The sequence below is a fragment of the Sminthopsis crassicaudata genome, chromosome 1, assembly GCF_048593235.1.
Source record: "Sminthopsis crassicaudata isolate SCR6 chromosome 1, ASM4859323v1, whole genome shotgun sequence".
NCBI classification, from domain to species: Eukaryota; Metazoa; Chordata; class Mammalia; order Dasyuromorphia; family Dasyuridae; genus Sminthopsis; species Sminthopsis crassicaudata.
Genome location: NC_133617.1, coordinates 579,190,435 through 579,218,311, shown reverse-complemented (window position 1 = coordinate 579,218,311; position 27,877 = coordinate 579,190,435). Strand labels below are relative to the sequence as shown.

The window sequence follows — 27,877 nt, the reverse complement described above, 5'->3', positions numbered from 1 at the left end:
AAGACAAATGTCATGCTGCTCTTTACTGGGAGAGAACATGCAGAAAGCTAAAGTCAAGACTTTATGCTTGTCTTTAAGAAAAATTAAAAACCAGCTCATTGATCCTAAGTTGTTTTTGTTTAGGTTTTTTAAAATTTTGCCATCATAAATGTAGATTAACTAAAATAAGTTCTTATTCTTCTCAAACTATCAATCAAAACCACAGTCTAATTCCTGAAGAAAAGAACGAGACTTCCTAATTTCCATTTTCTTTGAAATGGATTCCATTCCTGAATGTTTATTAGCTATATCTAGGTAAAAATTTATTTCCCAAATAATACTGTGATAGTATCTAATTTTTTTTTTTTGCCGAAATTAAACCATTCCTAGGTTGATCATCTAAAATAGAGGGGAGAGAGAGAACCATTTGGATATTTTTAACATCATTCACAGCCATACAAAAAGATCAACTTTTAGGACTCAAGCAGTGGGAGGTTGTTGTACCTAGTTTTCAGCTCATCATCACCTGCAGTTGATTACGAAAATGATTTTTTAGGATTTATACAGCCTTCAGACAGAATTCTAAAGGAACAGAGATTCTACGCTGTACACTTCAATGTTGTATGAAGAGGTATTCTGATGGAAGTGGATATCTTCAACATAAAGAAAATCCAACTCACTTCCAGTTGATCAATGATGGACAGAAACAACTACACGCAGAGAAGGAACACTGGGAAGTGAATGTAAATTGTTAGCACTACTGTCTATCTACCCAAGTTACTTATACCTTCGGAATCTAATACTTAAAGGGCAACAAGAAAATTGGATTTACACACATATATTGTATCTGGGTTATATTGTAACATATGTAAAATGTATGGGATTACCTGCCATCGGGGGGAGGGAGTGGGGGGAGGGAGGGGATAATTTGGAAAAATGAATACAAGGGATAATGTTTTTTTAAAAATTACTCATGCATATATACTGTAAAAAATTATAAATAAATAAAATAAAAAAAAGGAATAGAGATTCTAAATGGTAAGCAGTAGAAGCTGGGTAGCTAGGTGGTTCAGTAGATAGAGCTCCATGCCTGGAGGTAGGAGGACCTGAGTTCAAATCTAACTTTAGACACTTGTTTGCTGTGTGACCCTGGACAAGCCACTTAATCCTCTTTGCCTCAGTTTACTCTTCTGTAAAGTGAACTGAAGAAAAAAAAAAAAGGTAAACAAATGTGATCATGAAGGATCAGACACAACTTAACTGACTGAAAAACAAGTAGAGAACAAAGCTCAAAGCCCGGAGCATCGGGGTCCAAGTCCAAGTTCTACTCAAATCATTTAACTTCTCAGGACTCTAGATGAATCTCTAAAATTAAAAATTGCAGGTGTAAAGGGAATTTCCACAGTCAGGAACTCTCTATGTTACTGAAAAATGGATCTAATCCCTGACTTATATAGGGATAGAAATATCAGTATATCCTCAATTGTAGCTTAAATTTAGAAATTAAATTCGATTCTGCACATATATATATATATATAGTACCTAGGATATACTATAAGATATTTAATATGTATGGGAATGCCTGCCATCTAGGGGAGGGGGTGGAGGGAAGGAGGGGAAAATTCGGAACGAAGGGAGTACAAGGGATAATATTGTAAAAAATTACCTATGCATATGTACTGTCAAAAAATGTTATAAATGTTATAATTATAAAATTAATAAAAAAGTAGAACTGCAGCTTCTAAATCTACAAAGTTTTGGAGCACTTTTAATTTTGCAATAGCAAAATATTTAATATAATCATTTGTACAGTATAATATAATATGTATAGCATAATATATATATATATAGTATAATATACAATAGTATAATATTTATATCATATAATATTAAATACAATCAACGGGCCATTGTTAATGTTTATTTCTTTTAAGTTCAAATCTACTCCCCAAATCAAATATAGGAAGTAGCAACAATAGTTGGCCAACTTAATTTCAGCACCTTCAACTGAGTTTCTAGCCTCTCATGGAAAGAGAAAATGTTCCAATTTTCTCCCCACGGTCCTTTTAAACACAACTTTCCAACTAAAAGTTTCCATCTACTACTACTATAACTGTCAGTTTCTCTTTTATGGAAAAATCTTAAAATCTTTACTGAAACTACTTCCCAAATAAGGGACACAAATAAGTTATTATTGAATTATGCTATCTTAAGTACCTACAGAATTGACTACATTGACTATACAAAGTTAAGACTATGTAAAGACTATAGCAAAGACTTACAAAGTTAAAGACTATGGTGTTTTTATTTGGGAATTCAAATGTCCATAGAATCATGCAATTTTTATGACTCTTGGGACCTCAGAGGTCATCAGGTCCAATTCATACCTGAAAGGAATCCCCATAATAATATCAATAGGAGGTTATTTATTTCTGCTTGAAGATCTCTGTTCTTAAGGTATCCTATTCCATTTCTAGGCAGCTCTAACTGAAAGTTTGTCTTGTTATTAAATATAAATCTGTCTCTTTACAACTTTTATCTATAACTTCTGATTCTGAGGGGTCTCTGGGACCAAATGACACAAGTCTTCTACATATCAACCCTTTAAATATTTGAACAGTGCCTCCATGAGAGCAGCTAGATCATCACAACTGCACCCAAAGTGAAGAAGACTCATCTTTCCAAGTTAAAATCTGGTCTCAGACACTTAATAGCTGTGTGACCCTGGGCAAGTCCCTTAACCCTGTTTGTCTCAATTTCCTCCTCTGTAAAATGAGTTGGAAAAGGAAATGGTAAACCACTCCAGTATCTTTGCCAAGAAAAGTCACAAAGATTCACACATGACTGAAATGACTCAACAATAATGACAAATGCCACTTTATCTACTTAGTTATTTTTTCTCTAATATCCACTTTCAATATCTTCAACCAATCCTCATATGGTATAAACTCAAGACTCATATTTTTCCTTGTTGTACTATTCTGAATGGTTTCCTTTGTCCTTATGTCCTCCCTAAACCATAGCAACAGCCAGGATGGATCACAATACTTTAACTATGGTCTGACAATAGCAAAACACAGAGACATTTTCATTTCTTTATTTCTAAAAGCTTTGTTATTGTTGTTCAATCATTTTTCAGACATGTCTGACTCTTTGTGATCCCATTTAGGATTTTCTTGGTTTTCTCAGTAAATAGCTGAGGTTGGATTTGAACTCATGAAGATGAGTTTTCCTGATTCCCAACTCAGCACTCTATCCTTTGAACTACCCAACTCCCCCTTAAGTGAGGGAATACAAGTTGTATATTGCTAGTGTTCACCCAAAGATCACAAAAAGCTGGAACATTAACTTTGCTCCAATTTCTAAAACCAAACCCAAAAGATAGAACACTCACACACTCTATTAATAACTAAAGTAAATGAAGGGCCTGACAACTTTAAAGGGACTCTCTAGGATCAGCACAGAATTCATTAACATATTATAACTCCTAGGGGAACTGGATTGGACAAACGAACTAAATTCTAAATCTGGGCCAAATTTACAACATCTGGGAATTATTTCCCTTCTGATGGCCTTTAATGTTTCAGAAATTGTATGAAATTTGCAGTTCCATTTATCTGAGCAAGTCACCACCAATGATTGCTAGAGCAACTAACAAAGCATTGCTAATTAATCAAGAAGCATTTGATTAAGTGCCATCTATGTGACAGTAAAAAAAAAAAATTGGAGGCCTGGAATCAAAGAAGACTTCTTCTTAAGTTCACATCTGGATACTTACTAGGTGGGTGACCCTAAACAAGTCACTTAATCCTGTTTGCCTACATTTCCTCATCTGAAAAATGAGCTAGAGAAGGAAATGGCAAATTTCAGTATCTCTACCAAGAAAACCTCAAATGGAGTTACAAAGAGTCACACAAGACTAAAATAACTGAACAAAATGTGATTTACACTATGCTTCCTGGGGTTTAGGTATATAAACAGAAAACCAAAAAGATTTTCTCTCCTCTCAAATAGCCTACAAGCCAGATTTTGTTGAACTTATGAATTAACAAACTTGTATTTACAACATTGGATAAAACTCTCCTAATTAAATGGATCAAGATTAAATGCAGATTTAATTAAATTCCAAGAATCACAATAAGTGAAAATTAAATGAAAAAGGTTATAGAAAATTCAGAGTCATTCTACTCACTAAAGGTCACTCTCCTCTCTGTTTCAAGGAACTAAAGAAAAGAAAGGAAGACTAAATTGCCTTCTCTTTCTGAATCTTTTCTTCTGCAACTTGGCTTTCATCCTGTCTCTCTTCTCTGTGAAATCCTAGGAAATACAAAAGCATTAGCAGTTCGTTTTGTGCTGCTTTGTATCAGTCTTTGAGGAAGAGTCTCTCCTAATGGCCTGGATGACCTGTTCTCATTCTGTTCTCTCTCCAGAGATTTCGCTCCTTTAATGTTCATTTTTATATCATTCCTTGTGTTGTTACTGAGCTATTTCAGTCTTGTACAACTCTTCATAGCTTTGGGGTTTTTTTTGGCAGAGATACTGATGGGGTTTGCCATTTCCTTCTGAGGTAAACAAGGTAAAATGAATGCCCAAAGTCACACATCTGGGCCAGTATCTGGGCCAGGTATGAACTCAAGAAGATGAGTCTTCTTGACTCCAGGACCAGCACTCTATCCACTATATCATGTAGTTGCCCATAATCTCTTAGCAACCCCTTTTTTCCTCTGCAAGTATCATGAGTCATACTCAATGCAGCACAGAGGGTCATACATAAATCATGGAGTTAGAACTGGATTTAGAACTTTTAGAGGCCCTGTTTTAAACCCTTCATTTTGCAGATGAGAAAACTGAGTCCTAGAGAGATTAAGTGATTGCTCTAGGTCACACAGCTACAAATTACTGGAACCAGGATGGAGATCTAGGATCCCCTAATTTCAGATCTTAGCAAGTCTGTTTTAATGTTGTCCAGTCTGTCATTGGGCTTGTGCTCCAAATCTTTTCAGTGGAGTATACACTAGAAACAAAATCCATCAAACATAAGAGTATTTTTTAGTACTTCCTCTGCCTACAAACTGTCTTCTGCTTTCATAGGAAGATGGGCTTTGTATATAATCACCCTATTTTTTTTCATAGTTCATTTCCTATCTTGCTAGCAAGTACAATGCCAAAATATTTTAAAAGCTTTCCACTCTGAAATATGCTTTGACAAAGGAATTAAATCTAAACACAGCAATGAAAAAGCTGGCAAAAAAATATGGAGATGGGGGGGTGAAAGAAAAAGAGAGAGAAACATTTGTTTAAATAAATATTGAGTATGGTTTAACTCAAACTGAGTCTTATGAATTAAGTGAGTGTAACCACATGATAACATGATAAAACATGATAAAAAAAAAAGTCTGTCTCATATCATTACAACAAATCCATACTAACCCTGACCTAATATTTCTTCTCTCCCATACTTTCTTTCTACTCCAAATGTTCCTATAGACTTTTTATGTCCAACTTCTTCTAGAGTCTTCCAAGTTCATACTGGTCTGATCAGCCACAGTTGGATATATTATACATTGAACCTAACAGTGATGTCAATTTAGTCCTCTGATTACAAAGGACAACAACCAGTCACTCAACAAAATCTTCTCTTAAACCCATTGTCCATGGGAATGGGACAAGTTCTAGAAAAAGTACAAACTAAATTTTTACATTCAATAAACATTCATTTAGCATTTATGGTATTCACAGAGTTCTCTCTCTGACCTCCATGGAAAACTAAGGCAAAAATGTCACAAAATTTGTCCTGTATGTTGAATACATAAATCACATTCATAAAATCACTTTCCTTCCCTTCCAAAAAATGAGAATTTCTAATTGTATTTTCAGGATACTTGGCTAATTTTTCTTGGAAATAGATGTTTGCAAAAATGAGGTGATGGGCTAAAATAGCTATGAAATTGTGCCTAGGGCATGGCTTGGTAGTCAACTACAGATTGCAAAAGCAACAAAATACACAGGAGAAAATGGGTGTGCTGCTCTGAAATATTAGTACACAAGTGTGTGTCTTATGTTTCTAGAGCATTTTGTGGCGGGTGTTTTATTTCACTTCTATGTGGCCAGCCGTTTGCTAATTCTGTATCATGCCATCTGTTTTCTGCTAAAAGATCTTCAAGTTCTTCTCATTCTCTCTTCTGTATCCCATAGAATTCATTTTATAAAAGCTATATATCTGATTCATTTAGATGCATGGTAATATAGCTGCCTTTTCATTTTTATTTAACAAATGCTTTAATGAGATTAACAAATTATGCTATTATAAGGTAATTATGAAGACAACACTTTTTAAAAAATATTAGCAGTTTCATTTCTGATGTTTACTAGCAGTAGAAACAATTTCACTGTACAGTAGGAAAATGCCTCGGATTGGACCTACAACCACCTTTTATCCAAGTGCAACCTCTGTCCCCCAACTCTTCTGAGAAATAATTACTCCTAGTTAGTAATAGTAGTTCATATTTATAAAGGCTTTATAGTTTGTAAAGTATTCTTGTCACAGCAATCTTGTGAAGTAGGGAGTCAAAATATTATCTTCATTTTATGAATGAGGGAACGGATTCTGAAAGGTCAAGTGATTTGTAATTACTGGAATTGGGACTTAATTCAAAGTCTTTTGTCTCTGTGCCAAATGATTTTTCCAATGTTCAAGAAAACATGCTTTAGGTCTAGGAGATGAGGAGGGAATACTCTATTAACAGTTGGTAAGCAAACTTGCTTAGAATGGAAACGGGACAATTTCTCTTAGTAGAAAATTTCATTTAACTATAGGCTTCCAACTCTATCTATGTTACTACATTCATTTTGTTAACTCAATTGTTTTGCTTCTCACTCCTTCATATATATAGATATCCTAATCTGTCCACATAGTTAGACTTGCTGCCATCACCAAGAATGTCTCCAGTAGATCCTGTCACAGATACCAGCTCAGTCTCCACTGGCCTCTATGTCATTGACCAATTGACCAATCTCCTTTCTTCCAATCTATTTATGCTCCCCCACCCCTAAACAAATCTATATTACATATACTTAGTAATTTCTATCTATTCATATTCTGCAACTAATTTTGCTCAACTCTAAGGTGAATCATTCAGAAAAACAATTAATTGCTGGTCTTAATTATACAGGATATATATTTTTTAAAATTAATTACCGTTGTTACAACAATCCTTGTTGCCTCGGAGGAGATTAGGTACCTGATGACCAGGATCAGTAGCTCTCCATAGTTCATGAGTAACATTGGAGTGATAAGAAAGGTCCATCTTGAGGTCTGTCTGGTTCTCACTAGTCCTTGTTAAATCAGAATTTGAGATATTTAAGGGGAATATGATATCTTGGTGTACTCCAGATGAGTTTGATTTGTTGACAGTGTTAAGTGACATGTGTACTAAAGCTTCATTTATGAAGAATGAATTCTCATGGCAGAAGCTGTCCGATCGATTAAGGCCTGTTACCTGTGCAAGAAATTACAAGGGAAAATATAACAGTTTTTCTAGTAGTTTACTTTCAACATTGTTCATAAGACAGACAGTTTAACATGTTGTGTTCTGAAATAAGGATTAGAAATGTGCTTCAAATTCTATTTATACTATATTTGGATCAAAGGCATTGAAAAGAAGTATTCGTTTTTTCTAAATAATTTAAAAAATTATCCAGGATTATAATAGAGCACTTATACATTATAAGTTTATAAAGAAGATATTTTATGGTTCAATTAGGAATGAAAATTAAATGCAACAGAAACCATCTGAAAAACTGGACATCAAACTTTGCAACTTAATGCATCCTGGACCATGCCAAAAATGAGGTTTGGTATAAGAAAGTAAATTGCAGAAATATATTTAATTTTCAATGCATCTTTGGAAAAGAAAATTCAATAGAAAAGTTCCTTATCACCACTAGTTAGTTACATATCAATTAAACAAATCTTCATAGTCATTAGCTCAAATTCTTTTGCACTTAAATATCAAATTAACATGGAGAGAAGCATCTTTATAATCAAGGAAAGCAGAGGTATAAAACCTGCCTCCAGTGGGCCAGAACATCCTGAATGCAACCTGAACCAGAATAAAATATGACTGGGAAATATTTAACAAAAATGCCATAAAATATAATGTTACATTTGGTTTTGTTCAATCAATATGAGCCCTAAGGGATCCTTATGAATGAAGAATAGTCTTGTCTCTATTTAACATCACCAATATGAAGGAAGCAACACAGAGAGACTAAAACATCTCATCAATACAGTGATCAATGATAATTTCAGAGATAATCTCAGCAGAGATGTGGTAGAAGCAGAAAGAGATATACATTCTAAGACATGGCCAATGTGCTTATTTGTTTTGCTTAATTTTACTTATTTATTATAAAGGAGGAGAGTCATTAAGAAATGACAGTGATATTAAAAAGAAGATTAAGCACATTTTTAAAAGGAGAGTTTTAAATAGAAATAATGAAATCTAATTTAATCTCTAAACAAGAGCGTTGTGAATATTTATTTTTGGTATAGATCTGTTTGACTTTATTGTTATAGGGAACTTCCATTGTAGAAATTTCCTCTATTTATATAGATCAGTATCTCTTCTGTAACAGAATTTTAGGGAGTCCCTAAGACTTCTGATAACTACAAATAAATTCAAACATAGCATCTGAACTCTTACTTAAAAATTAAAAATGTTATTCTTCAGAAATAGCCCCAGAACCACCATAATATTTTGTGAATGGGGCCTTCAAATTAAGAAGCCTCTCTGACTACCCATCATCAGTAGCCACATGCCCCCCAAAGCTGTACCTCATTGCTTCCTGGAGAAAAGGCTGCAGGGAGACTACTCTGCCGACCGTGTTTCCAGTGACAAAGGAGGTTCTGCTGGATCCTGACCTTCTCTCTTTCCCTCTCCACCATCCTCTGACCTTCTCTCAGCCGCTCCAGGTTTTGCTGATACTCCTGCAGCTGATGATCTAGCTCCCCCCGACTCCGACTGAGCATCTCCTCCTGACTTTGACATTCCTTCTCACGCTCCAGCAGCCATTTTTCCTTTGCCTCCTGTTCCCGCTGCCTCTGGTCACATTTGCGGTACCAGCGCTGCTGCTCCTGCTGGAACTGATGTTGTAGCTTGTGGATGTTGGCCAGCTCTTCCCGCTGTTTCTCCAAGTGGCGGGACTTTTCTTGCTCCTGGAGCAGTCCACCCCGGAGAGATAAACCATGGGGCATTCTCTCAGGGTCCTGGAGAATTAACTTATGGAGCTCAATGTGACTGTCTTGTATGGTCAGGGCAGCCTGATTCGGGGGAAAAGCAAAAACCAAAAAGGGTCCAATATCATTAAAGCTCTGGGTGAAGACCACCCTCTCATTTTGAATCCATCAGAATTTATTAAGCACCTAATATGTGACAGGCACTCGGAATACAAACTACCAAAAAATGAAACAAACCTTATTCTCAGGTTGCTTAAAAACACAAAAAAATAGAATTCAGGACCATTAATTTTCTACTAGTTTTGATTTTTTCTTAATGAGTTCACTTGATCTATGTAAGGCTCAGTTTCCTCCTAGACCTAGGGTTCTTAACCTTCTGTTTTTCGAAGACTCTTTTGGCAGAATGGTGAAGTCTATGGACCACTTCTTAGAATAATGTTTTTAAATGCATAAAATGCTAAGAATGAAAAAGAAAACTAATCACATCCAAACATTTTTAATTAAGTTCTATAAAGCCTAGGTTAAAAACTTCTGTTTAGCCAATCTCTAAAATTCTTTTCAGTTCTACTTTATTAATCAATCAATCAACAGGCATTTATTAAACCCAAAGAAGCAAGAGAGTTTATTATTTCAAGCTGACTCTTCAATTTCTTTTCTAAAGATCTGGTTGGGGATTTATATGGAGGAACATTAGTGGGAAAGCATCCCATATGTCAGAAATGTATTCTGCTATTGCTCCTTTGACCATATTTAAATAAATATATCATGTAGAAACTGAGTACATGCAATTACACGGCTAAATGGTAAATCGAGTTGTACTCTCCTCCAAATCCCTAACTGGAGTCCTTCTTTAGCTATCCTGGTTACATAAGGACACAAAAAATAAGGAAGCCCTTTGGAAATCACTGATAAATAATATCTTGCTAAACTACAAGGACCCTTCTGAGACTAGGAGTTAGAACTACTTCCTATGGTTATGTTAACGGTCTTAGCTACTAAGGCTGTTGCTGTTGCTCTTACTCAGCACCATAGCTGGAAGGCCATACATAAGGCTTTGAGTAGACATTATTTAATTGCTCATAGGAGGCTGGGATGATTAAGGAGAAATAGACAAATTACAAATCCACAGGATATTACTAACTAGATTTAAAAATAATTTTGTGTTACAGTATCTGACTTTGAAAAGTTTGACAGCATCCCTAAAAAAAATTCCCTAGATTTTGAAGGATTTCACAGAACCAGAAAATCTCAGTAAATGCTCATGGCAGCCTTTAATTTTAAAAGTGTGAAAGATTAGAGTAAGGATAAACCCAAAATGAATACATGCTGGGTCCACACATATATTTGTATCTGATATGACATTATTGTTCTCTTGGGACCAAATTCACATTATTCTCCATATTTCTTAGAGCATTTTTTAAACTGTCCACATAGCAGATGCTGGGAATATAGAGATTTGACTGAGAGAATCTCATGTGTAGGTAATTTTTTTTCATTTTGAAAAAACAAAGAATTTTAAATCATGTTTAAAACTAATGGCACTCAACAGTTGTCTCATATTCATAATACAATAACTAGGAGTGTTTGCACCTGCACCAAGAAGAAAGAAGGGTGGAAAGAGACCCCAGGAAATCAATGTGTGAGAAGCAGAGTGTGAGAGACAGGGTAGAAAGAAAAACTCATTCCTGGTGCTCATCTAGTATTTTTCAATCCAAACCACCAAGTATTTATTAAATACTTGCTAGGTGGCAGACAATATAGTATAAGTCTTAGAACAACAAAGACAAAACAAAATAATCTCTGCCTTCAATAAGCTTAAATTCTATTGAAAATTCCATCAATACAATAAACATGATAATTTGAGGAAGGAAAGAATGAGCATTAATCACTGAAAAAAGGGAGCAGAAAAGATTTCCACAAACATCACGAGTTGGCCTTGAGAAAGACTAGAGATTCTTAGAGGCAATCAGAAAGAGGAATATTTTCCTATCAGGAAAAGCATGGAGTCAGGAGATTAAATATGGAGTTCAGGGAACAGCAAGTTGGCCAATTTGGGCAGAATGTGGAAAAAATAAAAGGGAGTTATGTGAAATAATGTTGGAAAAGGGGACTGAGGCTAGTTGAGAAGGTCTTTAAAAGCCAAGTTGACAAATTTGTGTTTTATCATAGTGACATTAGGCAATCCTTGAAGTTTTGCAAAGGTTCTTTAAATGCTTTAAGAAAAATATTTTCATCTTCAACATAAAGAAGATCCAACTCACTTCCAGTTGATCAATGATGGACAGAAATAACCACACCTAGAGAAGGAACACTGGGAAGTGAATGTAAATTGTTAGTGCTACTGTCTATCTACCCAAGTTACCTATACCTTCGGAATCCAATACTTAACATGCAACAAGAAAATGGTATTTACACACATATATTGTATCTAGGTTATACTGTAACACATGTAAAATGTATGGGATTGCCTGTCATCGGGGGGAGAGAGTGGAGGGAGGGAGGGGATAATTTGAAAAAATGAATACAAGGGATAATGTTATAAAAAAATTACTCATGCATATATAATGTCAAAAAATTTTATAAATAAAATTTAAAAATAAATAAAAAGAAAAAAAAGAAAAAAGAAAAGAAAAATATTTTCATATATATGTGAAGGATGAATTAGAGAGAACAAATAAAGGAAGTGGGGAAGCCTGGTGTGGAGGGTACAACAATATTTGAGATTAGTGGTGTCAAATTCACCACTATATTGTTCCTAAGAATCTCTGCTATTGGGTATAGGTTTAGAACACCACAAATTAGCATCATTTATGTTCATATTTTATTCAATTTGTTAAATACTGTCCAATTAAATTTTAACTTGCTTTTGGCAGTAATCTGGTGTTTAAAACCTCTGGGCTAAGAAACTAGAGATAAGTATTTAAATCAGGCGTGGAGCATGTGAGCAGAGAGAAAAGGATGATTGGAAGAAATGTTGTACAGATTAAAAAAAAAATCAGTGGAGTAAAAATGAAAAAGTCAAGGATAACTCCAAGGTTACAAGCCAGGGTAACTATAAGGCTAATACTGTTCTAAAGTGGAGTAGAAAGGAAACATGGTTTTTCCAGAGGGGAAACTAATGCATTAGATGCCTAAAGCACATCTTGATGGAGATGAATATCATAAAGTTAGTGCAGGAGAATTGGCACCATGGAGAAAGACAAGGGCTGGATAGATAGATCTGAAAGTCATCTTTTAAAAGATGCTTGCTGATAAAAGGGTTGGAAATTGGAGAATGCTCACCAATTGGAGAATGGCTGAACAAATTATTTTATGTGATTATCATTGAATACCACTTGCTATAAGAAATGATGAACAGGATGCTCTCAGAAAAATCTGAAAAAACTTATATGAGCCAATACAAAGTGAAATGTAACATGTACAAAGTAACAGTAATATTTAAAGACGATTAGCTGTGAATGATTTAAGCTATTCTCAGCAATTTAATGAACCAAGACAACTCTGAAGGACTTATAATGAAAAATGCTATCCCCGGACAAAGAACTTATAGGGTCTGAATACAGATGGAAGCATACTTTTTAAAAACTTTCTCCATTTTCTTGAGGGCTTTTTTTGGTCTATGTTTTTTGGGTTTTTTTGTTTTTTGTTTTTTTGGGGTTTTTTTACATATGGAAATATGGTTTGCATGAATACATATAACTTGCCTTCTTGATGAGGGGCTGAAGAAGGAGGAAGGGAAAGAATTTAGAATTCAAAGTTTTAAAATTAATGTTTTAAATTGTTTTATATATAATTGGGGAAAATAAAACACTATTTTTTTAAATGATAGGGATAAATCTATGAGAGCGAACAAGATTGTCAAAAGAACAGGTGCAGAAAGATAAGAAACAAGGAATCTTACAAGAGGACAAGAATTTGGGAGGATGTTCATCAAAGAAAATGGAAAAAGACTCAGCAGACAAATCTGAAGAAAAACAGTTGATGGAAAAATCATGAAATCTAAGTAAAAAAAGAACATTGACGAAGAGGGGGTAGACAAAAGTATCAAGAGCTTCTGAGAGGTCAAGGATGAGGAGTGAGAAAAGCCTATCAGATTTTACAGTGAAGAGTTACTTGATAATATCTGAGAGAACATTTTTAGCTGTGTGGCAGTGTTGGAAGTCAAATTACAGGGGATTAAAACATAAATAGAAGAGGAATGGGGAGGCAAGGAGGAAGAAGGTTTGTTTTTATAAGAAATCTGGGTATATAAGAACAACACAGGGTGAAACTACATAGGATAGCTTGCCATCCTAGGAAGAAGGAAGGAGAAGGAAAAAGAGATAGAAAACAGAACTCAAAAATTTAAAAAATAGTTTAAGAAAAATAAAATATCATATATATCTATATTTTTAAAGTATACAGGGTGCACCCAAAACCTTTATGGAGCTTTAAGCTACTAAAGCTTAAACAATTTTAATAGCTTAAAACATTTTCCTATATCCTAAACCAGTCAATCCATGATCTAACTAGCATATTAGCAAAAATAATTAATTAGAAAGCTTTCATCTATAAGATGTCCCAAAAGTTTTAGAGCATCTTTAAGCTACTAGAACACCTTATAGATGACAGTTTTCTAATTAATTATTTTTGCTAAAAACATGATAGTTGGATGTTGCATGAAGTACTTGGTTTTGGATGGCTAACATTGGGGGAATTTTTCACTCACCTACTTCTTTTATCAACTACCCCCATTTCTGTTCAGATCTAGATAGCATCCTAAGCATTCTTCTCCTTCTTCCTCACCCTGATGTAGGGTAAATCTTGAACACAGGAAGGAATTACAAAGGTAGGGAGGCTCCTTTAAGATGCAAAGTTTGAAGTTTATGAGACTGGGAGCTTACCTGACAGCTTAACCCAATCGAGGTCAAGCAAAGAAGACCTGACAATTGTGTGTGTGTGTGTGTGTGTGTGTGTGTGTGTGTGTGTGTGTGTGTGTGTGTGTGTGTGAGAGAGAGAGAGAGAGAGAGAGAGAGAGAGAGAGAGAGAGAGAGAGAGAGAGAGAGAGAGACAGAGACAGAGACAGAGACAGAGACAGAGACAGAGACAGGAGAAAGAGAGAGACAGAGACAGGAGAAAGAGAGAGACAAAGACAGAGAGACAGAGACAGAGAGAAGAGAAAGAGAGAGAGATAGAGACAGAGACAGAGACAGAGAGAGAGAGAGAGAGAGAGAGAGAGAGAGAGAGAGAGAGAGAGAGAGAAAGAGACAGAGAGAGACAGAGAGAGGAGAAAGAGAGAGAGAGAGAGAGACAGAGAGAGAGACAGAGACAGAGAGAGGAGAAAGAGAGAGAGAGACAGAGACAGAGAGAGAGAGAGACAGAGACAGAGACAGAGACAGAGACAGAGAGAGGAGAAAGAGAGAGACAGAGAGAGAGACAGACAGACAGATAGAGACAGAGAGAGGAGAAAGAGAGAGAGAGACAGACACAGAGTGGCATAGACAGAAAGAGAATGAGACAGAGACAGAGAGATAGAGAGAGACAGAGAGAAGAAGAGAAAGAGACAGAGAGACAGAGAAAGGGGAACAATGTGGCAGAAAGAAACAGATGGAGGAAAGAGTCTGACTTTTCTGAAGTGAAAGGCAGAGGGACATTAGGTTAAGAGAACCCCATACTTATAAGATGCCCTCTCTACTATTGTTCTCCAGATGATTGGGTGTCTAGGGTGTTGAATAAAGGTCTGGAGTGCTTTTGAGCTTTAAAAGTGTTAGTGCTGTAAGAAGTACTGGTCAATTTTCTTAACCTTGAGCAAAAGGGTTGTTCAAAAGGAACAATTTGGCAGTCTTTTCTTTCCTCCCCCTTCCCCCAATGCCTGCCTCTTCCTTTGGCACTACTTAAATTCAGTTCAAGGCTGCTGGACGGCACTATATCACACAAATGGCTGGGCCTGCAATCAGGAAGGCTTGTTTTTCTGAGTTCAAAACTAGCCTCAGAGACTTCCTAACTGTGTGACTCCAGGCAAAACACAACCTCCAGTAACTTTGCCAAGAAAACCTAAAAAAAAGGGTCATGAAGAGTCAGGCATGACTAAAAACAATTGAATAATAAATTCAGTCCCATGTACAAAGCATGATGCTGGGGGTACAAATACAAAAATGGCATTGTCCCTGCGCTAGAAGAACCTAAATTCTAATCTAGTGGAGGATACGCCATGTGCATAGATAAATAAATGCAAGAAGGAGAAATGGAGAGAGAAAAAGGGGAGATTATGTGGGCCTGATTGAGCATTAATAGCTAAAAGCAATTGTCAAAGGCAGTGTCATTTAGGACAGTGCTTCCTGAGACTAAATGTACTGGGTATTCTAGAGTACAATCATACAATTAGAAGTCATGTAGTCCAAGGCTCTCACTTTACAGATGGGGAAACAAAGGCACAGAAAAGGTTAAAAGTGACTTGCCCAAGATGACACATGTCAAAAGGCAGAGTCTGACATCAAAGCCAGCACACTAATCAGACTTAGTAAAGTTAAAGCTAGTTGAAAATATATTCCCAAATTCATTTTACATTTTAGCTGCTTTGAGGTCATTAGTAATAGTCATTCCTTTGTTCTCGAAGAGGACCATGACATCAGGGAAGTGGCTGCCATGACATGAAAGTGAATCTGATGGAAGTAAGGGAGAAATGTGCACTTTCCCCTCCAAAGCTATCTGGGCCCAGTGCCCAGATATAGATCAGGACCACTGGAGATGGTCCTGGGTGTAGTAAAAGTGAAAAGTCGGAAAAAGGATACAATTCCCTTTCTGAATGTGGGGAAATGTACTTGGCACATTCTTTGAATTTGAGTTTAATATATATGCTTGTGCTATTCTGACCCAGGACAAATTTTAGGCTGTTTTAGTATTTCATCATAACAATCCTTAAGGAACCAAGATATAACAGTGAGATATTTCATTACAATCACATAATTCTGGTTATCACATCATAATTCTGTTATAATCTAAAACGGACTAAGTAAGGGACAACTAGATGGTGTAATAGATAGAGCACTAAATCTGGAATTAGGAGGACCTGAATTCAAATTCATCATCAGACACCTTAACATTCTCTAGCTATATGACCCTGGGCAAGTCGGTTAACTCCAGTTTCCTTAAAATAAAATAAAATAAAATTGACTAAGAACCCCACTAATGTAGAGTTTTGTTCAGTTATTCAAAATCTAAAGAGGCAGTAGGAAAAAGATCTAGCATCTGAATCTAGGCCTCTGATTCTAAGTATACTCTTCCCAGAGGATAAGACCACCCTGTATATTAGCATGGAATACTTAGATGGCACAGTAGATAGAACACTGGAGGAAAATCTGAGTTCAAATGTGGACTCAGACTTCCTAGCTGTGTGACTATGGACAGGACAGTTAACTCTGTTTGACTCAATTTGTTCATCTGTAAAATTAACTGGGAAAGAAAATAGCAAACTGCTCCAGTATCTTTGCCCAGAAAACCCCAAGTAGGGTCATGATGATTTGGACATAATTAACAAACAACAAGTATATTAGCATGGCTTATAAATGGAATCTGAGGATTGGATTTTTATTTGGAATGGAGTTCATATTATAGATTTTAGGAAGTTTCAGATTATTTTCTCCTCTTAACCCTAGAATAACTTGGCCACACTCGCACAGCCCAGAAGGAATCAGCAGCACTAACCCTAGGGCAGTGTGAAGTCACTATCCCCTGTAGAGGAAGTGTGGATCAATCTCCCCTTGCCCTAAGAACAGACATCAACCTCTAAAAATGAGCAAAAAGAGCTAAATAGATAGCTTTTTGGAGACAGGGAAGAACTGACCTCAAACCCTGAGGACACTAAGGGCATACAAAATATCTCCAGATGAAGCCTCAAAGGGTGAGATTTCCATTTCACACGGCTCTCTTGGAAGAATTCAAAAAGGATCTTAAAAGAAAGTTAGAAGAAAAATGAGGAAAGGAAATGAGAGACCAAGGAAAGGAAACTCAGAAACCATCTAAAGAAAATCATTACTTAAAAATAGTTTTGGCAAAATGGAAAAAGAAAAGAATTCCTTGAAAAACAGAATTTGTTAAATTGAAATAAACCCAATGAGCAAAATAACTCCTTTAAAAGTTCAATTGACCAAATGTAAAAGAAACTATCAGCAGGATGATTTCAGAGAAGCCAGGAGAGATTTAGATAAACTGATTCTATTTAAAATGAGTAGAACTAAGAGAACATTGTACACAGCAACAACTAAGATTATATGATGATCAATTCTGATGGACATAACTCTGTACAACAATGAGGTGTCAAGCCAGTTCCAATAGACTTGTGATGGAGAGAGTCATCTGTATCCAGAAAGAGAGCTAAAGAGACTGAATGTGGATCACAACATACTTTTTTCACCATTTTTTGTTGTTGTTTGCTACCTTTTATCTCATTGTTTTCCTTTTTGATCTGATTGTTCTTGTGCAGAATGATAAATGTAGAAATATGCATGGAAACATTGTACATGTTTAATATATATTGGATTACTTGTTGTCTGAGGAAGGATGGAAGAGGGAGAAACATTTGGACACAAGATTTTGCAAGAGTGAATGTTGAAAACTATCTTTGCATGTATTTTGAAAATAAAAAACTATTATTAAGAAAAAGAACTAATGAGAAATATTCAATAGTATTCCTATAGGATCATTGCCTTCTTTATCAAAAGCCAAGTTGATAAATAAATGAAAGAAGGAAAAATAAAAGAGAAGAATGTGCAAATGGCCCAGACCCCTTCTTTGGCTTGGCCAAGAGCTGATCATCAAGCTTGACAATTACATGTAGTCAAATGGCATCCTAAAAGTTCCAAGGCCAGATATGTAAAAGACTATGAGCTTTCTAAAGAAAAGTGAGCTCCACTAACTTGACTGGGACTCCTACCAAAGCATATTTAACAATATTTGAAAAGGAACAAATTGCTTCATGGATTTAGGACATAAGCCCAAGTAAAATCAATGTTTTAGATGAATTGAACTTTGTATATTTTAATTGGAGGTTCTTTTCCTTTAGAAAAACTTTCATATTTAAGTCTAGGAATCATCAAATAAGGCAAATTACATGAAGAGTAACATTTACAAGGTCAAAACTACAAAAGGGATCAATTACCTGAAGGCTATACAAGAGACGGGTTAGATTCTGGATGGCTTGTATAATCTGAAATATAAGATTAATAGGGTCAAGTTTTTTTTTAATTTAATTTAAAATTTTATCCAAGTTTATCCAAGTAAAGTTCAGTTTATCTACCATATTTGTGGTAGAGGAAGCTCACCTCTGCCTGTGATGAACCTGGAAAATCTATGTATTCAGCCTACAATGAATAAAAATATAAGATTTGTTGTTGTTATAAATACAAATAACTACTACAACTTGGAAAAGTATGCTATTCAATTTTAAAACAATATTTAACTTCTCCCTCCCCCCAAAGAATAAAGATTTCATATTTTCAAAAAAGAAAATAATTTGGAAGTTATCTTATACACCAAAAAAAATCATAGCAAATTCAATAACAATGCCAAATGTTACCTGGTACAAAAGCAAATGAAATGCTTCTCTGAAGCACTAGACTATAATCCAGACTTTGATATAACACTGGATTCATGCTGCCTTGTAGACTCTAAGACTAAGTTGACCCTCCAAGTTTCTTGCAGGACAAAATATCTTGCAATTAGAGTATGACTGAGTCTATGCAAAAGCAAGGTTAGACAGGCATAAAAGAGAGAGAAGGCTATCGAGCATGGTTCCTTTGAGACCAGCTTCTGAGATTACATTCTGATCTCTGAGATCTCAAACAATTTTGGCATGACTCTAGAGCAGAAGCTCTTAACCTATAGTCTATGCTCCCCCCACAAGGGATCTATGAAGAGATTTCAAGGAGTCTGTGAAGTTGGATGGGGAAAAATACATCTTTAACTTATTAACCTCTACCCCAAAAATTTAGCATTTTCTTATTTTGAGAAGGTGTCTGCCCAAAAGCTTCACCAGACTCAAAGGGGTCCATGATACAACATAGATTAAGAGCCCCTATGATACGAGGCAATGTATTAGACATATAGAGAGGGCAAATCTCTCTGAGCATTTCTAAAATTCAGCCCATGAAGACAGGCAAATCTTCAACTATCCCCATTGGACTATGAGAGATCTTGGAGAGGAAAGACAGCCATTTATTTTTCTTTGAATCCCCAGCTCTTAGCATAGTGCCTAGCTCAGGGTAGGCAAAATAAATGTTTATCAATGGACTGACCTTGCCCAATGACTCAATTTTTGAGAGGTTGGCTACATAACCTTAAGAAAGAACATGACATTTATTTCCTCTTCCTTTTCATTACAATTCCTACCTGCCTTGGAACCACTCCACTACTGTTATTTTGTCTGCTAGAAGGAAAACAATAAAAATGGCAGGTGTGGTGAAGCTCTGCTTGGCTATTTAACTACCTGCTAGCAACTGAAAAGATTTCAATTTAGGGGAATTAAACTGGTGCCTGCAAAAGCTGCCGGGTTATTTCTGAACTGTGTGTGTGTGTGTGTGTGTGTGTGTGTGTGTGTGTGTGTGTGTGTGTGTGTGTGTGTGTAAATACACAGAGAGAAAGAAGAAGGAAGAGAGGGAGGAAGGAAGGAGACAAGAAAGGAAGGAAGGAAGGAGACAAGGAAGGAAGGAAGGAAGGAAGGAAGGAAGGAAGGAAGGAAGGAAGGAAGGAAGGAGAAAAGGAGAGAGGGAGGGGAGGGAAGGAGGGAGGGAAGAAGGAAGGGAGGGAGGGAGAGAAGAGGAAAGGAAGGAAGGAAGGAAGGAGGAATGGAGGGAGGGAGGGAGGGAGGGAGGAAGGAAGGAAGGAAGGAAGGAAGGAAGGAAGGAAGGAAGGAAGGAAGGAAGGAAGGAAGGAAGGAAGGAAGGAAGGAAGGAAGGAAGGAAGGAAGGGAGGGAGGAAGGAAGGGAGGGAGGGAGGAAAGAAAGATAATTTCTGAACTCTATGAGGCAAATTTGTATTTATGTTTTATAAATAGGGAGAGAGAAAGATTAAGAAGTATACAGACATATATATATATATGTCTGTATATTTTTTAATATATATTAAGAAGTATATATGTACATTCATATAGAGAGACAGAGAAAAAAAGATTATTTTTGAAATACATACATGAGAATTATGTGTATATATGTATGTAAATACACACATATTTCCCCATTCCATTTTCCTTTCCTCCTCCATGATTATAATAATTAAATCAAAATTTAGTTTACTCTATTGATTTCTTTTAAATTATACCCATAGATACCTGAGGCATGAGAAACAGAGAGGGATGTGTCATTTCTGGATAATTAGCACTAGTTTCCCAAGAACTTTAAATGAGTCAGGCAAAACATTGTTCCTTATGTGAAGTCTTGGCCCTGGAGGGCTTCTCTTTAATGGGGCTAGTCAGCCACCTCGTGGTACATCTGGAGAAGTACAAGATTAACAGGGACCAAAAGCCAAAAAAAATGTTGCTTATTTCAATTTCAGCTTTAATTGTTTCTAATTTTTGTAGAAATGCCAAAAAGTCATACATAGCTACCTAGAATAATAAATTCCAAAGCACAGTATTGATGATATTTCAAAGGCTAGATGGCCATTTAAATGATCCTTCTTTATGCCTCATCTCACTTATAGTAAATAGCAAGAGCTTCCCAAAATATTGCTGTGGGAGCAAAAGTTCTGGAAGTCAGTTGACTCTAATAAGAATAATCTGCAAAGCTGATCCACCCTTCCTACCCATTTTAAGTAAAGGGAAGAAAAGAAGGCAGAAATCAGTTCTCTCTTATATTATTGAACTCCTGAGCATCAGAAATTAAAACGTCCTCAATGAGAAAAATAAATTTGAGGAAATAGGTGATAAGTTAGGAAGCTTATAATCCGAATTAATAAAGGAGAATATTTTATTATTTTTATAGAAACATGTATTTGGGGATGTGTGGTCTAGGTAATTTATCCATATGCACCAAATGGATGCATATGAACACATGTTAATAAATATATTCCTATTTTAAGTACAATAAAACTAAGGACTAAGCCAGGTTATACTGTAGTATAAAACCCAAGACTCAGATTCAGAAAACCTGGGTTCAAATCTTGTTTGTGTGACCTTAAATAACTTATATGCCTGAGTTCCAATTTTCCCAAAAGGAAAATGGGGAGTAGGATTTTATTAAAGTATAGTTTTTAACCTTTTTGTTTTATCATGGACCTTTTTGGTGGCTTGGTGGAACCTATGGACACCTCATAAAAATCTTTAAATAATTTAAGAAGATGCTAAATTTCAATTAAAAAGTAGTTAAAATAAAATAATATAGATATTTTCCTAACCAAGTTCAGAATACATCATCCTTGGGACCCAAGACCCAAGATTAAGAGCCCCTAGACTAGCTTTTCTCCAAAATTTCTTCATATCTAAATTGTGTGGTAGAAAAAACAGAATTTAGAGGTCTTGCCCCATTGCCTAAATCCCACCCCAATTAAAGACAATTAAAAGTGTAATGTGTGGAAGAAATAGCAAAGGTATTCTAATATGCCCATTTTTAGAACTAGTCAAAGAGAGATGAAAGCTTATAAATTCCTATCACCCAAAAAAGAATATCTTGGGTCACAAAGATACCACCCCAAGACATAAGTAGATAGTGTGGATGTCAATGGGAAGAACATGGGATCTGAGAAGTTGGAAAGAGGGAACCTAAAAGGAAAGGTCAGACAAAAAGGGAAAAGGGAAAAAAACAAATACAAAAAGGGCATTTGGATGAGAAATAAGAAAAAGATGAAGAGAACGTACACATACACACACACGTGACTCATCATATTTTAAAATCTTTTTAATACTTTTTTTTAAATCTGCTATTTTGTTGATACCCTATATGGTAGAGCTATTCATATGGATATTCAAATCAAGGGGGGAGAAAGACAAAGTAATTCAGGAAAATAATACAAATACTAATATTCCTGCTATCATTTCTCTTGTCATTTATGGTCCAGGAAATTCAACTTCAGCTGACTTTTATTTTATAAGATAACAAATGTATTTTACTAATAGTTGAGTAACAATACCTTCTCCCCTGCATCAGGGCTTGTCATGTTATTTACAATGCCACGGATACAGGAATCCAAATCACAAGATTCTCTTCTTCCTTCTCCTTCGGTAACTTGTGCTGAAAGCACACCATTTAAGACAGAAACAAGAAAGAACTTATCAAACTCATGAAAATATGCTCATTTAAATTACGAAAAGATGTGAAACATTTTCTAAGCCATAACATCAAATAATATTTAGTGAAGGCCCCAATATATAAAGTATTAAAATGGAATATGACAAAAAAAAAATCCCTGCCCTCTTGGAGCTTACATACTAATAGAGAAAAGAATGGTAAAAATCATTGAAAGAGGCAAATGGATGTGATAGATGGAGTCAAAAAGACCTCAGCTCAAATGTGGCCTCAGATACTTACTAGCTGCATGACCTTATGAAAGTCACTTAACCACTATTTGCTTCAGTTTCTCATCTGTAAAATGGGGATAATAGCACATACTTTCCAGGATTGTAGTGAGGATAAAATGAGATATTTGTAAAGTACTTTGCAAACCTTAAAGCACTGAAATGCATATATATATATATATATATATAAAGAGATGTACATATGTATATATAGATAGATAGATATTGTGTGTAATTAAATATAGATCTATATCTATCCACCTATCTATAACTTTTAATGACTCTTTTTTTCTTCAGACTGGATTTCACAAGTCATTTCTACTTAATCAGGGGAAGTCTTACCAAAAACTTAATACAGGTTATTGAGGAAAGAACCGTATGTCCATATAAATTCATAGGGGACAGGGAGTAAAACAATAGATTTCACACTATTTTCATATAGGATTCCATACTTTACTATTCATACTATTACAAAAGTGACAAAGCTCACTTATCAGATAAGGGAAATAAGCAGTGACAAACATACCAAAGTATATGGAAGGTAAGAATGAAGTATCTTCATAAGGGTCATAAAGATAAATTTCTATTGTATTCCAATGAAGTATTCAAGGAATAAAAATCTTTATCCCTCCAAATACTTTTCACTCATTTCAAAACTATTACTTTTTTTCTTATGCTACAAATAAATAGTTTGAATACCCACTTAAATTTTAAAAAATCAAGAGTATCAAAATAATAAGTCCACTACTGGAATACTGCATATATTTTCTGAATTTTTTGATGTTTTGATCAGTTTTTCTGATTTATTTTCTTCCTCTTATTTTCTTTGAAAATTATTATTTGTTAGAACAAATAGCTCTCTGGAAAGGGGAAGAAGACTGAGAAAATTTTTATGAATTTAAAAGCAAGAGATATCAATTTTAAAAATTTTAAATAGCACTTAAGGAAAATCTGAAAAAAATTCACACATTATTTAACTTAACAGTTAACTGTTAAGATTTCCTTATGGGATTTTTAATTTATTTACTAATACTGTATTATAGAACTTAAACTCTATCCACCTTATATTTATATAGCACTTTTCACCTCTCAGAGAGTTTTCACACAATATATTTTATTTGCTCCATATCCAATTAGAGTATTGATAAAACCTGTGTATATCTTGTGAGATTTTTTAATCAAGTAACATACCTGAACATATTTGTGTAAGAACAAGGGATCTGTGATCCCATCATCCAAGAGCATGCACAACATGGATATATCCTTTATTCTAGACTAAATTAAGCTCCTTTTCATTTGGTTGATAAGTCATAGGGAGTTATCTGAGGCACACAGATATTAAATAATTTATCGAAGATTATAGCTAATGAATATTAGAGGCTTAATTTGAACCTAGTTTTTTTTTTTTCTGCTTCTAAATCTAGCACTCTGTTGACTAATCTGTTTTCTGCCCTTCTTTTCCTCCCCTATTCATTTTCTTTCTCTTCCCGTTTCCCCCTTTATTTGGGTATATTTTTCTGTAGTGCCACTTTGGGAACCATCTTCATACCTATGTGGAGAACTATGTTCAAGTGCTTAAGGAAATCTGTGATTTCATCTATGCAGACATTCCTTCTAATAACTGAGTGATTCATCTATTTCTGCTCACCACATCTTATCTATGTCTTCCCACAGAAGAACATTCTTATTTAAATGCTTATTTAATTAGCTATATACCATAGAGATCTTCAGCATCATAGCAGTGAGAAGACACCAAGAGCCCATCACATACTTCTATGATGTATTAAGAGCCCTTTCTTATGTATATATGAAATTTCTTTTCAATGGAATGGGCTAAAAGATCAAAATTAACTTAGAAGAATGATTCCCCCACCTGTTCCCTGCTTAGTTAGATTTCATTTCTTTCAAAAGAAGATTCCACTGTTAGACACTTTATTTAACACTCAATAAAATGTACTAGATGAAGTTCTAAAGAATCTATCATTTTCCTCTCCTGAGAGAAATGATGACAGTAACATTTAGTGGAAAAATTACACAAAACCCTCAAAAGGAGTTTGAGTAAAATAAAGGTAGGGGAAAGGAACAGAGAAATAAAAATTTCCCTAGTTACAGGAAGTATATTCAGTCTCAGGCTAGTTAAGGGGTTTTCCAGCATGCATTCCCAAGAAACCAAGTGTCTCATCCCAGTAATTCTCAGTCAGACTCTGGGAATCTAATTCAGTCTGGAAATATAAGGTATCTTGGGTCTGACTTTGAATAGATTAAACCCTAGAGCAGTTTCAGAACTCATCCAGTCACAGTCAAGTATCTTCTAAGCTCAAGAGGGCTTTAGATTTTGCTGAACTTCCAGAAGAGGACTTACCTTGGGCAAGAATGGAATGCACACACCTGTCCCTACTCACCGGCACCTCCTCTGGGGTCAGCATAATGCAAAGCAGCCTCCCCAGATGTATTAACCCCAGCACCCAATTAGGGACAAAGCTCAATGAATGGACAACATCTTTCTCACCATCCCCCTACACTATATTCTCCTTGATGATACAATATTGGAAAAAGCTCAATATTGAAGGATCCAGACAGTGGCAACAGGTAAAAGGAAGTACATTAGAAATTTTCCTAAGCCCTGTGATGAGTCTGGGTGATGGAAGCAAAGAAACTTGGAACCACCTCAAACATAAGAGGAAGGAAGAAGTGGTCATGTGTTCACTGCAGCTGCAGAGATGGAAAAGAGGTCCTCTTCCAGTACTCCCTTGGGTGGAAAGGGAAGAAGCACATGCCTACATATATTTTTAGATAATACTTCCTCAATCACAAAAAAGTGATTCTTTTTTAAAAAGGAAATCACCCTGTGTAGCTCAATCTGGGATTTGTAGAAATGGGAAACATGTGTACACATTCTGGAAATAGAAACTGAAAATTAGACCAAGCAGGACCTGAGAAGAAAAATTTATTATATTGTACAGAATCTGTAATTTTTTTAAAAAAGAAACTCTCTTGCTTCTATTTATCTTAATTAAAAGAGCACTGCATTTTTAAAGAAAAGCCAAAGTTGCGATTTTTCCCTCAAAACTTTGACTACTTGTAAAAGGATTAGTCATTGTGCATTTATGACTATTTGGCAGGAGGCTTATGACATTTCTCCATGGCCCTGGAGCTATGCACTATGTCCATGGCTATGCAGCTCAGCCTTGGTAACCTTTGCAGAAGATGCTAATCAGCATGGTGCTCAGATTTTTGATGATGCTTGATCAGTAACAGAAACGTGAAGTCTTGAAAGTTTACCTAACTCATTTTCCTCTTTGAAAGAAATTGGAATACATCCTTAACTAGTTGGCTCTGAGCCGAGCTTTGGTTTTCCCCTTTCAGGAACAATTCTTTTGACATCCTTATCTCTCTTGTAGATATGTGTTTGGAGGGAAAAAAGGAGCATGCATCATTTCTAATTGTCTGGGCCTGTTGTCTCAGTGGATACATGAGACCAAACTCAAGCAGTTTACTTTGTCCTGGTTAATCCTCTCTTTTATAAGCTATTAACTTCAGATATTTTGTCAGCTGAGAAGTGTAGTCAAAGAGAGTAGTATCAGCTAATCCTATCCCATTATCACAAGAAAAAGAAACAGTCATCCCCCTTATTTTTGCATATGGACAATATCTTTCCAATGAACACTTTAAGATTAAGTTATAGAGATGGCAGAAATGGGCAGACAATCAAAGCCCTTGACTAGGGAAGGCCAATTCATCTAATAAGATCTCATTCTTTCCCAAAACTCTGGATCGTCTTTTGGTCCCTTCCAAAGCCAATTTCCACTTACAAGCAGTAGAAGGTGCAAGTACTTCACTAGCCTGGAGTGTATCTGTCGAGCCCAGTTCTCCACAATTCTCCTCTGATGAATGATTTATATCACATGTTTGTGTGGCCATCACAGCAACTTGGAGGCTTTCAGCTGAAGAGACAAACGCACAAGACTGGGTTAAGGAGATATCTGAAGGGTCTCTTATATGCCAAAATGTTCATAGAAGCCTTTTTTTTTTCATGGTAACAAAAAATTGGAAACAAAGTGAGAGTCCACCATTTAGGTGATAACTGAACAAATCAAGGCATATAAATATAATGAAATGTTATGCCTTTTGAAATGACATATATGAAGAATTCAGAGAAACATGGCAAGATTTGTTTGAAGTGATGCAGAGAGAATTCAGGATAACTACAACAAAACACCCGTAATTATAATAATGTCAATGAAACAATACTGTAAGGTATCTGGTCTCAGATAATAGTGCTGAAATATATCTTTCTAACTTTCAGTTTTTTCAACTGAAGGACCAAAGATTTGGAATCTCGCATACATTGTCAAATATGGTGACAATATTTATAGATTGTCTATGATACCATGAAGGGTATAATATACCCTTAGTATACTTTGCCCATAGTATACTTCTAGTGACCAATACAAAAAGCAACAATAAAACTATTTTTAAAAGAAAACAAAATAAATGTATATAATGGAAAAACTTCTCTGCAGTTCATTAATTAAGGTATTATGAAAGTATTATTTGAAAATACTAGGTATTCATGAAGACCAGGGCTAAAACATTTGATTTTAAATTAAGGCAAATCAATTGATTGATATTTATATAGGTTGTTACAAACAAATAAAATGGAACATTATTGTGCCATAATAAGTGATGGATATGAAGAATGCAGAGAAGGATGGGAAGATTGATATAAATTAATACCAAATTAAGTGATCAGAACCAAAAAAAAAAAAAAAAATATATATATATATATATATATATATATATATATACACAATGACGATGTTCATATATTTGGAAGTAAAGGGGATGTGAAAACAAAAGATATTCTCAAAAATAAAATAAAATGAAAGGATGTCAACTAGAATGAGGAAAAGCATCATAAAGACCTAATAATTTTTAAAAGAACTAATGGCCTCATTCTGGCAACAAAAGCTCTCAGGTACAAGTGGATGTGTTGATTATCAATTATTCAGGACTGACAAGCTTGTTAGTAGCTGCCCTGGCTTCTTGGGAGCTCTCCAGCTTCTCAATGACTGCCTGCATTTAGAGTCTGTCATTGTCACATATCCAATCAAAAAAGGGCAAAAGCATTGAAGGTAGCTGAACCCATAACAATTCAACAAGCAATTAAGTACCTA

General features: G+C 35.3%; 1 protein-coding gene across 9 annotated transcripts in view; it reads right to left on the bottom strand.

Moving 5' to 3' along the window:
* The window catches only part of ARHGEF28 (Rho guanine nucleotide exchange factor 28), a 355,588-nt gene that overhangs the window by 33,896 nt on the left and 293,815 nt on the right, over nt 1-27,877 (bottom strand). For 7 of the 9 annotated variants that reach the window (XM_074282269.1, XM_074282264.1, XM_074282266.1 and 4 more), the window contains 6 exons: nt 26,513-26,644; nt 22,316-22,416; nt 18,517-18,555; nt 18,354-18,401; nt 8,816-9,301; nt 7,178-7,478 (listed from right to left, as the gene is read on the bottom strand). In XM_074282269.1, the coding sequence (XP_074138370.1) occupies nt 7,178-7,478; nt 8,816-9,301; nt 18,354-18,401; nt 18,517-18,555; nt 22,316-22,416; nt 26,513-26,644 (1,107 nt within the window). The remainder of the gene's footprint in view (nt 1-7,177; nt 7,479-8,815; nt 9,302-18,353; nt 18,402-18,516; nt 18,556-22,315; nt 22,417-26,512; nt 26,645-27,877) is intronic. The other 2 variants (XM_074282270.1, XM_074282268.1) reach the window with 2 other exon arrangements.